This window comes from Odontesthes bonariensis, chromosome 18, assembly GCF_027942865.1.
Source record: "Odontesthes bonariensis isolate fOdoBon6 chromosome 18, fOdoBon6.hap1, whole genome shotgun sequence".
Classification (NCBI taxonomy): Eukaryota; Metazoa; Chordata; class Actinopteri; order Atheriniformes; family Atherinopsidae; genus Odontesthes; species Odontesthes bonariensis.
The window spans coordinates 12,922,721-12,934,744 of NC_134523.1; the positions used below are offsets into that span (position 1 = coordinate 12,922,721).

At 38.5% G+C, this 12,024-nt stretch overlaps 2 protein-coding genes across 4 annotated transcripts; one reads left to right on the forward strand and one right to left on the reverse strand.

Moving 5' to 3' along the window:
* Positions 1-779: 779 nt before the first annotated feature.
* On the reverse strand, positions 780-8,524 carry ptdss1b (phosphatidylserine synthase 1b). 2 transcript variants are annotated; one of them, XM_075449689.1, is made up of 13 exons: positions 8,232-8,524; positions 8,060-8,151; positions 7,669-7,713; positions 7,457-7,581; positions 6,814-6,972; positions 6,277-6,428; positions 4,927-5,068; positions 4,670-4,782; positions 4,249-4,314; positions 3,429-3,528; positions 3,136-3,195; positions 2,171-2,249; positions 780-2,080 (listed from the first exon to the last, which is right to left on the reverse strand). In XM_075449689.1, exons 1-13 carry the CDS (start codon positions 8,408-8,410, stop codon positions 1,983-1,985), a joined length of 1,410 nt encoding a protein of 469 aa, XP_075305804.1. In that variant the 5' UTR covers positions 8,411-8,524; the 3' UTR covers positions 780-1,982. The 2 variants fall into 2 exon arrangements, with proteins under 2 accessions (XP_075305804.1, XP_075305805.1); XM_075449690.1 differs by lacking the exon at positions 780-2,080 and having other exon boundaries at positions 3,429-3,526.
* Positions 8,344-11,936, forward strand: mterf3 (mitochondrial transcription termination factor 3). Of its 2 annotated transcripts, none has more exons than XM_075449691.1 (9): positions 8,344-8,432; positions 8,514-8,853; positions 9,772-10,130; positions 10,259-10,414; positions 10,558-10,747; positions 10,877-11,024; positions 11,102-11,173; positions 11,298-11,459; positions 11,565-11,936. In XM_075449691.1, exons 3-9 carry the CDS (start codon positions 9,773-9,775, stop codon positions 11,757-11,759), a joined length of 1,281 nt encoding a protein of 426 aa, XP_075305806.1. In that variant the 5' UTR covers positions 8,344-8,432; positions 8,514-8,853; position 9,772; the 3' UTR covers positions 11,760-11,936. The 2 variants fall into 2 exon arrangements, with proteins under 2 accessions (XP_075305806.1, XP_075305807.1); XM_075449692.1 differs by having other exon boundaries at positions 8,345-8,432; positions 10,262-10,414.
* The last annotated feature ends 88 nt before the right edge of the window (positions 11,937-12,024 follow it).

The window sequence follows — 12,024 nt, forward strand, 5'->3', positions numbered from 1 at the left end:
GCGCTACATTTTTTCTCATACGTTGTACATAAACTCCTGGTGAATCTTAGTATCACTAAGTATCATGCCAAAACTGTAAGTGTGGCAAGTCATTGTGGTTATATCATTGGTGTATGACAACTTGCTTTAGTGCATTATGAGTGTATTTGCATTGGGCATCTATACCAGACTCAAACAAACTTAACAAACTGATAAAGTTAAAGTTAAAGTTACCCTGGATGGGTTAAAAGCGGAGGACAAATTTCGTGTGTATGCATGTATACATGACAATAAATCTGATCTTAATAAAGAAGGCTGGCACTGTGCTGGGGATGGCTGTGAAGACCCTGGACCTGATTGTAAAATGAAGAATGAAGCACAACAACAACACTAAACATCCTCTGCATGGCATCATGCTGAGACAGCAGAGTGTGATCAGTTTGAGGACTCCTTAAATACAATGACAGTTACCGGGGCCAATCCTACCAGCAGCAATAACAAAACATAATGAAAAAATAAATAAATACTGCACCATCCTATCCCATTGATATAAGAAATAAAGTATTTCTTAATTTAACCTTCATTTCATGTTGAAAGACTGTACTCCAATTTCTAAAAGTAGAACGCTTTTCATGCAGAGAGATCAAATAAAACATGAAAATATATATTTAAACATGCAGCGTCTCTACGACAAGTCAGTTGGAACTGTTTCTTAGTATTTGTCAAAAAAGTTAAATTGGTGTCTGCCCGTTACTGCTGTTTTACATTAAGGATGAGGAGAACAATGGAATATCTTCAAGTCTTTGGACAAAAAACATATTTATTCCATGTAGCAATTAATTTCCACATACAAAAAGTAGCAAATCCAAACATAAATCCCCACATCAGTAATGTCACAACATATAATTACACGCACAGTTTACAAATAACACATTTTTATTTTATATTTAATATGGTGTGATCTGCATTAAAAGTAGTGTAGACTTGAACTACACAGGCAGGTTACTGCTTGAGAAAGTTCAATCACAAATAATTAACAGTAAGCACATGTTACGTGGTCCACTCAACAATATTAAGAGCTAATAATGTAGATCAGTCCCATGTTGACTTTTAACAACATAGCTTATCAAATTTGAACAATAGAAAATAAAAAAACGACCGTCTTTGAAACACATCACTTCGAATGAATGATTATCCTCTCTTACTGAATGTCACCACGGTCTTGTTAGATTGAACGTCACAGTAGTCTTACACATACACATTACATCTCTCCAATTACCAACATAAAAAGTTACACATTTTTGACAGCTTCAATGATAGGGATCAGACTAAAATGCACAGAGCACAGCTGGTTCAGAAGCTGGTTTTTCTAATATGAACTGAGCAAAAACTTTTGACTGAAGAAAAGCTCTTATACCACTTTACTGTCTTCTATACAAGTGTAAGAAGTTGTCAGTTTTGGGAAAAATACGCATAAAAAATACATTAAATCCATAAATGTATCACATAATCATCATCACCCATGATTTTTGTGATTTTTAGATAATATGGTAAAGCTATCAAATTTAGTACATGGTAATGTTGAAAGACTTAACAGTCAAAGAGGTTGTGTGCTAAAGGTATTAGTATCTATGCCAGTGTGGATTGGAGTCTACACTTCAGTGTGAGGAATCCAAACATTCATTCTGCTGTTAAATAGACAGTGTACAGTATGCTGATGGCTGCATGTTATTGTTACAGTTCAAATAGGACAATCCTCTCATTTAGAATCCAGTGCATATTGTTGATTATACGAACTGAAGACACTGATCTGCAGGTCTATGAACCTGTAAGCTTATTGCTTTACCTCTGGCTCCTGTGCAGAATATGCCTTCTGGGATTCATTAAACCACTGATACAACTTTTAAATTTTTAGTAAGTTTTAACTGTATTCCTGTATTTTTCCATGTACCATCCTCTCATTGTTCTTCACAGAAGTTCTGAACACTTTGTATCAGTGTTGTTTACTGTCTCTTTCCTCCGTGGCTGTTCCCAAATCTGTTTCTCACTGAGGACTTTCTTCGTTTTGTTGGCTGTAAACTTCTTAAGGAATCCGTCTGAGCTATGGTGCAAAAAGACAAAGTTATGTTAAATATTTGGGACGGCGCTCTCAGTAAAGATTTGCCACAAGTCTGCGTGTTATGGGACAAACCTGCAAGGCCATCTGGGATGAAAGCACATGAGTCAACAACGCTGCTGTCATTGCAGTCCTCACTTTGCAAAGAAAGGCTCTGTTAACAGAAGGAGGCTCAGACTGAATGAGTGGCATCTCTGACAAACAAAAATAATATACACAGCAAACAAGTAGCTTGACATCTAGCTATAAAGAACTGTTTCTCTAGCCTCCACTGGTTCAAAATTTCAAGACATGTTGACACATCACAGTAGAAAATGCACCGGTTCAAATAGAAAAATGTTTAAAATAAGAGTGAAAGTGAAATGCACAGAAACCACAGCAATAGCAACAGCTCCTGGCAACTAAACATGATCTTTGTCACCACCCTGCAAAACTGACTAAGTATTGGTGTCGGTTTATCCCAAAAATCTGACGCAGAACTTGCATCTTTTATTTATTTGTACTGGTAAGAAAATCGTTGTGGATGCAGTTTCTGTTGTAGCTGCATATGCTTCTCAGCTGATTCCCCAACATCAGCTTGGTGTATGTATTAATGCGTTGATGAATCTCTGTTTGGTACGTGTGGATTACCAAAGTGAACAAGGAAGCTTGTTTTCCTACCCTAACCCAGATAAGGGGAACCTGCATATAAAAAAGGGCTGCAGTGTTAGTACGTTTGGTACCATACTATGTTTGTGCTAAAAACCAAGCTAACCGTATACTGTTCGTGTTTAAAAGCAGCTGTGCGATTGTGCTGTACCTGCACACTACACTGTCACTATTTTAGCATACTTGAAAAGAGAATTGTTTTTATTATTGATAAAGTATGCACTTTTCCTCCAATGACAAGTCAAAATGTCTCCAGTGAAAGAGATGACTTATTATCATGATAGTGAAGTAAATAAGATATTTTAAAATCTTTTAGAATATGAATAATCATGCTTTACATGTAATTATTACATAACTAATACATTTATTCAAGACCCAAGGCAGGATCTCACCTTCATTTTATTTTGCTCATACCACACCATCCCATACAAACACAGGAGTGTGATGAGTGCCTGAACAAGGAAAGAAAAAAATTAAACAAATTTATGCCATAAAAAGGAGAACAATATTAAATCCATCTAAAAGCAATGGATTTGCCCTTATTACAATAATATCCACTCATTTCAAACATATTTGATCAATTTTAGGCAGTTATAATTACGAAGGAAATATAGATGCAAAATAAAGATAGATCATTTGTTCCATACCATTGTGCATTCACACACAAAAACGCGCCTTTTCTTACCAGACAGAGAAGCCATAGGAGGACAGAACGAATTTGGGTCTTTGAAAACAAATCTTGACCAAATTTCACACAAGCCAGGGCCTCCAGGAAAGCGATGGCTCTTAAAAGAAATATGAAAATATAATTAGCCAGACAGAAAAAAAATAAATAGTGCGTTTCATTTAAAGTTTTCAAAAACAAGCTGCTGTATTCAACAATGGCCCCCTCTTTTGGCAAAACATCTGCACTGCAGCAGAGCTTCTCTCTGAACTCCATGTCCGTATGCATGCTCTTAACATTACTGTCCCACCCGTTTGAACTCATGGCTAATAGTTACTTGCAAGACTGCAGTGGGTAACTATGTAAGCAGTCTCAACGTCAAGTACTTCATGAAACTCGGGGCATCTGCAGCTTTGTGTCTGAGGTGAGTGAGGTCAACAACTGCATAATGCCATGAGTTCCTTTTGAGTAGAAAAATATTCACTCACTGAATTAACCTCAACAAGCTGCTCTGAAGCAACACAAAAATGAATCATAAAAGCAGGCTAATCAGGACGGTTGAGTCCTTTGAGGAGTTTGGTTGAGCTTACAATTCTGCTTACAATACAAGTCCCAGCCCTTTCTAAGGATAACACTACTAGACTCAGGACAAAGTTTAGTGTCAATTTACTCCTAAATTATGACCAAAATGCAGCAGGTGCAATTAATAATAATGATAAGTACAGCAAATATTAACAATATTCTTTTCAAACATCACTACTAGACGTACATTTAGTTTTTTAAAAAGCACCCACCAACAAGCTTAAAAAGAAAGATACGAACTGACGTGAAAGATACTCACCCAAACACCCAACACTGTGTGCCAACTCGTTTACACTGAGTGTCTGTCAGGTATGCATAGTATTGTCTGAAAAAGGTTCAAGAAGATCTCTGTTAAGAATAAAGCAAATACTCAAAGCATCTACGTAAACATTGTAGAGCATCTCAAACCACCAGCACTTTCCATACTCCAGGGACATCACTAATAGGACTGACTTGTGTTGAAATGAAGTATTACTTAAGCAGAAAGTCACATATTGTAGTGATAAGCCCAGGCTTATTTTTTTGTCCGAGCCTGGGATCAACTGGTATAAGCTTTGTGAGGAATGTGAGAAATAATTAATGTTCACCGTCTCAAAGAAAGGCAGTACTATGTGGGTAACAGTCGATCACACTGTCTGGCAGCTCGGGTGTGAAGATGTAATTCGAAAGGTTGAACGCACCGTACAGTGGGTGCGGTGATAATTCCAATGAGGAGGATACGACACCAGCTGAGAGGGTGAGAGGTCTGGAAGACGAAGATGTGCTTGAGGAAGAATGTGTTCAACTCTGTCAACTGCAAACAACAAGACAGTCAGAATTAAATAATTTTTCTTTTTTTTATGTGGAGAAGCTCATTTTGAACGTGTGATCTATTATATAATTGAAAGATAAATCAACAGTCTGACATTTCTAATACAGCGGCCAAAGCCTACACTACCTGCCATAAGATCATAAAGAGGTAGATGCCTGCAAGTCTCTGGAAGGAGGACTTTGGGTCGAACCAGCGCACGTAAGTCCAGCTGGCTGGTGTAAATTGAAGCACTGCTCGCTTTATCTTCCCTGTGGTGGTGTGGATTTCCCTGTACAGAAACAGTTGTGCAACTTCAGGGAGAAGTCAGAAACTCCAGGCATTGACAACAGGTTATTGCTGTTTTGCAACAACTGAATCATCATTGAGGTTCCTCGTTCCACCGGTGCTTTTCTGTCTGTTAAGTCGAGAGGTCTGCCCAGGCCCCAAAAACACGCCTGAGTTTGATTAATGTGGGAATAACAAAGTAACAAAAGTATGTGTAAGACTATTAAAGGTTGGGTAGGGGATCTTTTTCTGGAACATTTTTTTACATATTGCTTGAAATACTCTTCACACCCCCATTGCAACCAATTAATTAAAAGTTTTGACACAAAAATGAAAAGTTTTAGTGGCCTCTAGAACGTACAATCTAGGAAAAACAGTATCCAATCATTGTGAACGGACCGTTCACAATGATTGGATACTGATGCCGTCTATCAAATTGCAATCTGCTCCCCCCCCGTGCGCGTACCCTGCTCCATGAACGAATTACGCGTCCAGAAGCTTGGCAGGAAGCTCGGCAGGAAGCTAAACTAGAGCCAGCTTGGCTAGCACCTAGCATTATTAAACATATAGTTAGCATATACTAAATACTAAATACGGCAACGAGCAATGCTTGCTGTCAGAACAGCGCTCGTGCACCTTCGTGCTCGTGCGCGTTCATGTACTCTAGAGGCGTGCCTTCGGGGGAAAAGTGAAGAAAAGGGTTGGGACTTTTTACCTGTGTATTTTCAAAATGCAGCTTCGCTGGACTCAAAATCCAGGATCTCCTACCCTACCTTTAAGACTCATGTCACTGATATAGACTCAGACGTTGACCAACTTATGAGAGGAAAGAAAAGACGTATGAGCTCCTCTAGGAAACACTTCAACCAAAATATTAAGTTTAGTGTACTTAGAGTTCCATGGATAACAAAAAAAACAGGGTTCTGTGTCTTTTGTGCAAACACCAGAATGTTTAAGCAATATTCTGGTTTAGTCTAGAAGAAACCCACCAACATCTCAGAGCTGAAGCTGCTCAGGGATGTTGGAGGAATGGTCTAAAATCTCTTTCAGCTGATCGGATGGATTAACAGGACATCACACTAAGCAAAGGGTTTTGCAAACTTTTTCAAGCACAATCCCTTACACTTAGATTGTTTAAGCTATTCAGCCACTAGTGTCTCTGTGTAAATGATGTGTATGATGTCAGGAAAAAATACTGAAGAAAACACTGACTTGATGCTAGCCCAGTGGTAGGTCCTCATCTCAAGAAAACGGCAGACTGTCATACCCAACCAGATGCCACCTCCATTGCACAACAGTATGTCCAGTATCACCTGATCCCACCAGCACTCCGCAAAGTTTGGCAAAAGGTGCATGAAGAACAGCTGTTAAAAAGTGTGGGAAGGAATGAAAGAAATTAGAATCAAGCAATTTAATTCTATATCTAAAAAAAAATAAATAAAAAACATCAAATGGAACGAAAGCAACTATAGAGTTTTATTTGAATAGGCGGAGACCTTTGACCTCAAGCTTTTCAATACAATCAGCTCAGTGATAAATTAACTTGTTATTAGGCTAAATCCTGTAATCTAATTCCACCTGCCAACAATTTCAGCTGTGGAGCCAAAAGCTCCTGTTATGCACAAATACTAATGCTCGCTAATAAAATTAAAAAATCCTTGATGGTAACAAACTAATATGAAGCAATGTAGTTTTCTATCTATCCAACATCAGAATATACACGCGCGCACACACGCATGCGTGTGTTACCTCGGTGAGTTCCCAGGTGATACTGATGGTCCAGCACAGGCCATAGCTGCGGATCAGCATAGCCTTAAAGGTCCATCCTACAAAGTGGCCAAAAGCAAAGATGTCGAAGTGGCTCAGGATGCGCTCCCATGTTATCACCGTACAGTTTACTGCATATTCCTGAAGAATGGAAAACAAGGGTAAAACAAAAGGCAACCAACCAAATCTCCCCCTCATGTCTTAACAGTTCTTGAAAGAGAAATCGAATTTCTCATTTAAGGAGCTTTGTTCACTTGTGTCAAAATTAAAGTAGGTTTGTTTTATTTAGGGTTAGGTTTCGGACTTATTACTGGGGCAAGGTGCTTTTGTAAACCAAGCACATATGGTTTCAAAGCCAGCAAGAAATTGACTTTCAATTTGTAGAAAAAGTATCATGGAGTATCATGTAATCAATTTCAGTTCAAGCCTAGTTTATTTATACAGCCCCAAATCCCAAATAATGGTCCATTCCATTCAAATATATATAACAGACTCAGTTCACTTTCATCACACAGAGTTCTTTAAAAAGGGAATAAATATATCTGGGAATAGCAAAAGTCTGACAAACAGAAACCTTCCTTCTGTAACGGTTCACGAGTAAGCAAAAGCTAAAAGCCATCCCTACCATGATATCAGCTTCACGTTTGGCATAGCGCAGATTTGGGTCTAGCCAGTACATGATAGTTTTGACTTGGTCCCAGTTGAGGAAGATGAGAAAGACAAGAAACAGGAAGTAGAGCACACTGAGACCTACCAAAGACAAGAGAGTGTAAGCGAGAATTAAGAGAAATTATGTTCGTATGTGAAAAGAATATTTATGCCACTCTGAACACCTACCAAACACCATTCGCCAAATTGCAGGATGTGGCCTTGTGAAGGGTCCTAAGAGGAAAATATTCAATCAGTAACACCATACAATGGGTACTTTCTCCTTGGTAAAACATCATGGAGAATATCACAATATCAGAATATGGATAATATCAGACAATTAGCTAGAAATTGCTTGATTCAATCAAACATGAGTCAAATATCCCTAAGTATTGTCTTTACAATCAAACAAGATATTAAAAGGGTACAAATCCCAACATCTGTGGTGGCTGGAAGCTTACAGCTTTTATTTCACTAATATTTCCCACCAATTTACAGATTAACCCTACTGACACGCTGTAGGACTTGATCGCAAAGCATTCAATCATGAAACATAGGTATGTGTGATGACATAGTTTACCATTAGGAAAGGCAAGGATACTGATGACCAAGAAAAAGGAGACAACCACAAACAACCCAACACGGAGGTTATTGTTTGAGTGTTCATCATCCCTGCAAGTATACAATATTACTTCAAAACAGGCCAAAACTAATATCAAACATTTAAAAACAGCCCTCACGTTGTAACTTACCGGGTGAACGCAAAGTACATCAGACTGAGCACAGTAGCTGTCAGTAGAGTGATAGTATGGGGCTTGTAGAAGAAGTCAAGACCGATATCCTCCACTTGTTGCTCGTTTATCATTCGGAAATGTAACTTGTAGGTGGCATCATCCCTCCGAGGTGAAATGGGACCTTTAGCGACTAACATGCCGCTGATGTAGCCAACTCTGGTAATTTCCCAGAAATACTTATTTAAACCTGAAACTAAATTATATTGAAATGATGCGAAGACTGCTCCTCTCCTTACGCAGGAATCCTAAGGACGGACTGAACCACTGCAGTTCAAGGGGTGTCTGACCAAGAAGATGAGTATTTACTTTAACATCAAAAGAAAAAAATGGACTGTGATAAATATATTTTCGCTATAATTATGCTAGACTATTTTAGACTTTAGGCTTTACTGAAACGGTCGCACTCATGAGAAGATTATTAGCAACAATTACAGGGACAAATACGTCGTTATGGCACATTCCAGAATATGACGTTACCTAGGAAGTTCTTCTGTCAATGTGCACGTGAAAGTAGTTGACATTGTGCGGTTTTGGCACGTAAAGGACCCGACTTACAAAGAAATGTTTTGAATCTAAAATAGTGAGTAACTTAAAATGCCTGCAGCTGTGTGCTAGCTTCGGCTGTTTCATTGCAAATTTAAGTGGTTGTTCGATTTAAGGAGTTGTTGTGCTATCTTGCTAGCATTGAAGAATCTGGGTCAAGCTAGCCTCTGGTAGAGTAACTGCGGAGCAATAGTGTCAAATTTCTGGTGTTATAAGCTTTGTTAACAACTAAATACGTTGCATAAGTGTATTTCTGAAAATGTAAACGAAACTTTTTTTTTTGGCCTTGCGTCGCGTTAAATTAAACGCCACCATGCTCTTGAATATCTGGATTATCCAATAAAGGACTAAAACAAACTGTTATAGCGTAAGACTGAATCAAATGATCATACTTTACATCATTATCGTGTATTGATAACAAGTTTCTATATCTTCCGTGATGGTAACAAACATGTTCATAGTCAGACCAATAAAACTAATAAGAATGCACAGTGCACATAGAGTAGAACAAATACAGATTGAATTGAACATAGTATAATAAACATAACATTTCAGGAAGTGTTGGTTAAATATTTTATTAGTAGTTGACAATGGACTCATCATGACAATGTTCTTTTACTGTTCAGAGATAAGTCTTAGTAGTCTTGTACACCCGCACTTACTAACTGTAAAACAGAAATGGATGGAAACTTAAAATGTTTGTATATTATTTTGTAGATTTTCTGAAATTTTGCTAGAATTCATGATACTATTGGATGGTAAGCCAGCTAAAATTTAGATAAGTGATGCACGTCTAAAATGACATCCACATTGTTTCCAGGACCCAATGTTTGATGGTTACAAACCTTTTGAAGATGTTCTGTCTAGAGTAATTTGCCATTGGCTAGAGATAAAGCAGAGTATTCCTTATATTCAATTGCATGATTCTCAAACATGTCATATTCATTTCCTACAGAATGACCATGGCTTCTACCTGTGCACAGTTGTGTCTACGATGCAGAGGTCTCCTTGGCTCCAAGGCTAGTTCTTTGCAGCATTACGTTCAAGTTCGACATTGTGTTACAATGACAAGAGAATTTCCCCAAATCAGTAATGGCTTATTCATCACGGGGAATCGCACAGCGACTCAGACTAGATTGAGGTGGAAACAACAGATGTGCCACTACAATTACATGACAGCACGGTATCTGTCAACAGAGGCTAAGGAAAAGAAATGTACAGATGAGTTGTCAAGAGCTGACAGTGTTGCATGCGGGACCCCGCCAATGCCATCCACAGATGCTGTGCCAACGACCCAAAATCAGTTGTCCTTGGGTAGATACTTTTTTCCTCTTTTTGATCATATGAGTTTTGTTCAAACATCATGGTTTAAAACTGAATTACAATATAAATTTGGATGAGTGAATGTTTAATTCCCATCAATCTCTGCTTTCTTCTTTAAGCAGACTTGGATGCTGCTGGTGAATATTCAGCATTGGAAAAGATCAGTGATGAGGAAGCCATCAGTATTTCTATTCCCTCTTCCATACCCCCAGCTTCCATCTCTCTTGGAGATTACGTTGACAAGTCGGAGACTCTTACCAAGCTGGTGCAACTAGGTAATTCAATTGCTGGGAATGTTTTATCTATTTTTACTTCACCAGTTTTGAGATATGGTTAGAAATGGGGTCTGATAGAATATTTAGGGGTCCATCAAATTGTTATTGCATCCAAATTTTTCAATTTCCTTCTCTCATTGCAGGGGTGAATCTGTGGAAGCTGGAACAAAGACCCAATGTAGGCTCCATGCTGCTGAGACTTGATTTCAACACAGACGTTGTGCCCCGGCTGCTGTTTCTCAAAGAGATTGGAGTGGAGGACTCGCGCTTTGGCTATATTATCACTCACAACCCCTTCTTTCTCACTGAGAATTTGGAAAACCTGCAGGCCAGGTAACATGGGGGGATTATAGAAACATTCCTTAATGATGACACTATACTTGATGCTGTAGAAGCTTCTCTGCAGTCACACTGGCTGTGAGACTGTCTTAATAATGTTTTCTCTTGTGTTTTTTTGTAAAGAATAAGCTATCTCAAGTCTAAAAAATTCAGTCCAGAGACTGTTGCATCCATGGTGTCCAGAGCACCTTATGTGCTCAACTTCAGTGTAAAGAGGCTGGACAACAGACTGGGTTTCTATCAGCAGCAACTCAAGCTCAGTGCTTCTAATGTAAGTAACCTTTTTGTATCTAATTGAATTGCAGGAAATGCATTGACATGCAATTTGTGATTTTTGTCTCTCTACAGACACGGGACATTTTAGCTCGTCTACCCAGATTACTGTGTGGCAGCTTGGAGCCTGTTAAAGAAAACTTAAAGGTATTAACCCACTGCATGAATCATTTGAAAGCATAGTTTGAGTGACCCGGAGATGTATAAAGTATTTTTCTATTCTATTCTATTTCTATGCTTTGCTTAATATTTATGAAAATGTATTCCACAGGTGTGTGAAATAGAGCTTGGCTTCAAGGAAAATGAGATCCAACACATAGTTATTGCCGTCCCGAAGGTGTTGACGGCTAATAAAAGGAAGCTCACTCAGACATTTGACTTCCTTCACAACACCATGAAGGTACCCCACTACCTGATCACAAAGTTCCCACAGGTGGGTGGTCTGTCTCTTGGTCTTTTGATAGTTTTTCACCATTTTAGGAACACTTTTTTTTATAGAATGAATTATAAATCCATTATCTGATATATTCTCACACAGGTCCTCAATTCAAAGTACCTTCGTCTTAGAGAGCGCCACCTCTTCCTTGAGTACCTTGGAAAAGCTCAGTACGACCCAGCCCTGCCCAACTACATCTCCCTGGACCGCCTGGTGTCGTTGCCAGATGAGATTTTTTGCACAGAGTTGGCTTTGGCAACGTTGGAAGATTTTTATTTGTTCCAAAAGACCCTCTAATTTTTCATGAGTGGACATTAAAGATGACATAAGTGGGGAAGTACGCAAAATAAATCCCACAATGTCAAGTGCATGCAGACATAAAGGTCCAAACATGGAGAGCATCGACAAAGCTTGAAATAAAATGTTTTGTAAATATGATGTTTAATGAATATATAAAGTTTGTCAGTTCTTGTACTTGAATTATTGCCTTCATTTACCAAGACTATATCTAATTTATGTTCAGAAATCATTTCCTTCGGGGCGGTCGGTGGCATAGTGGGTT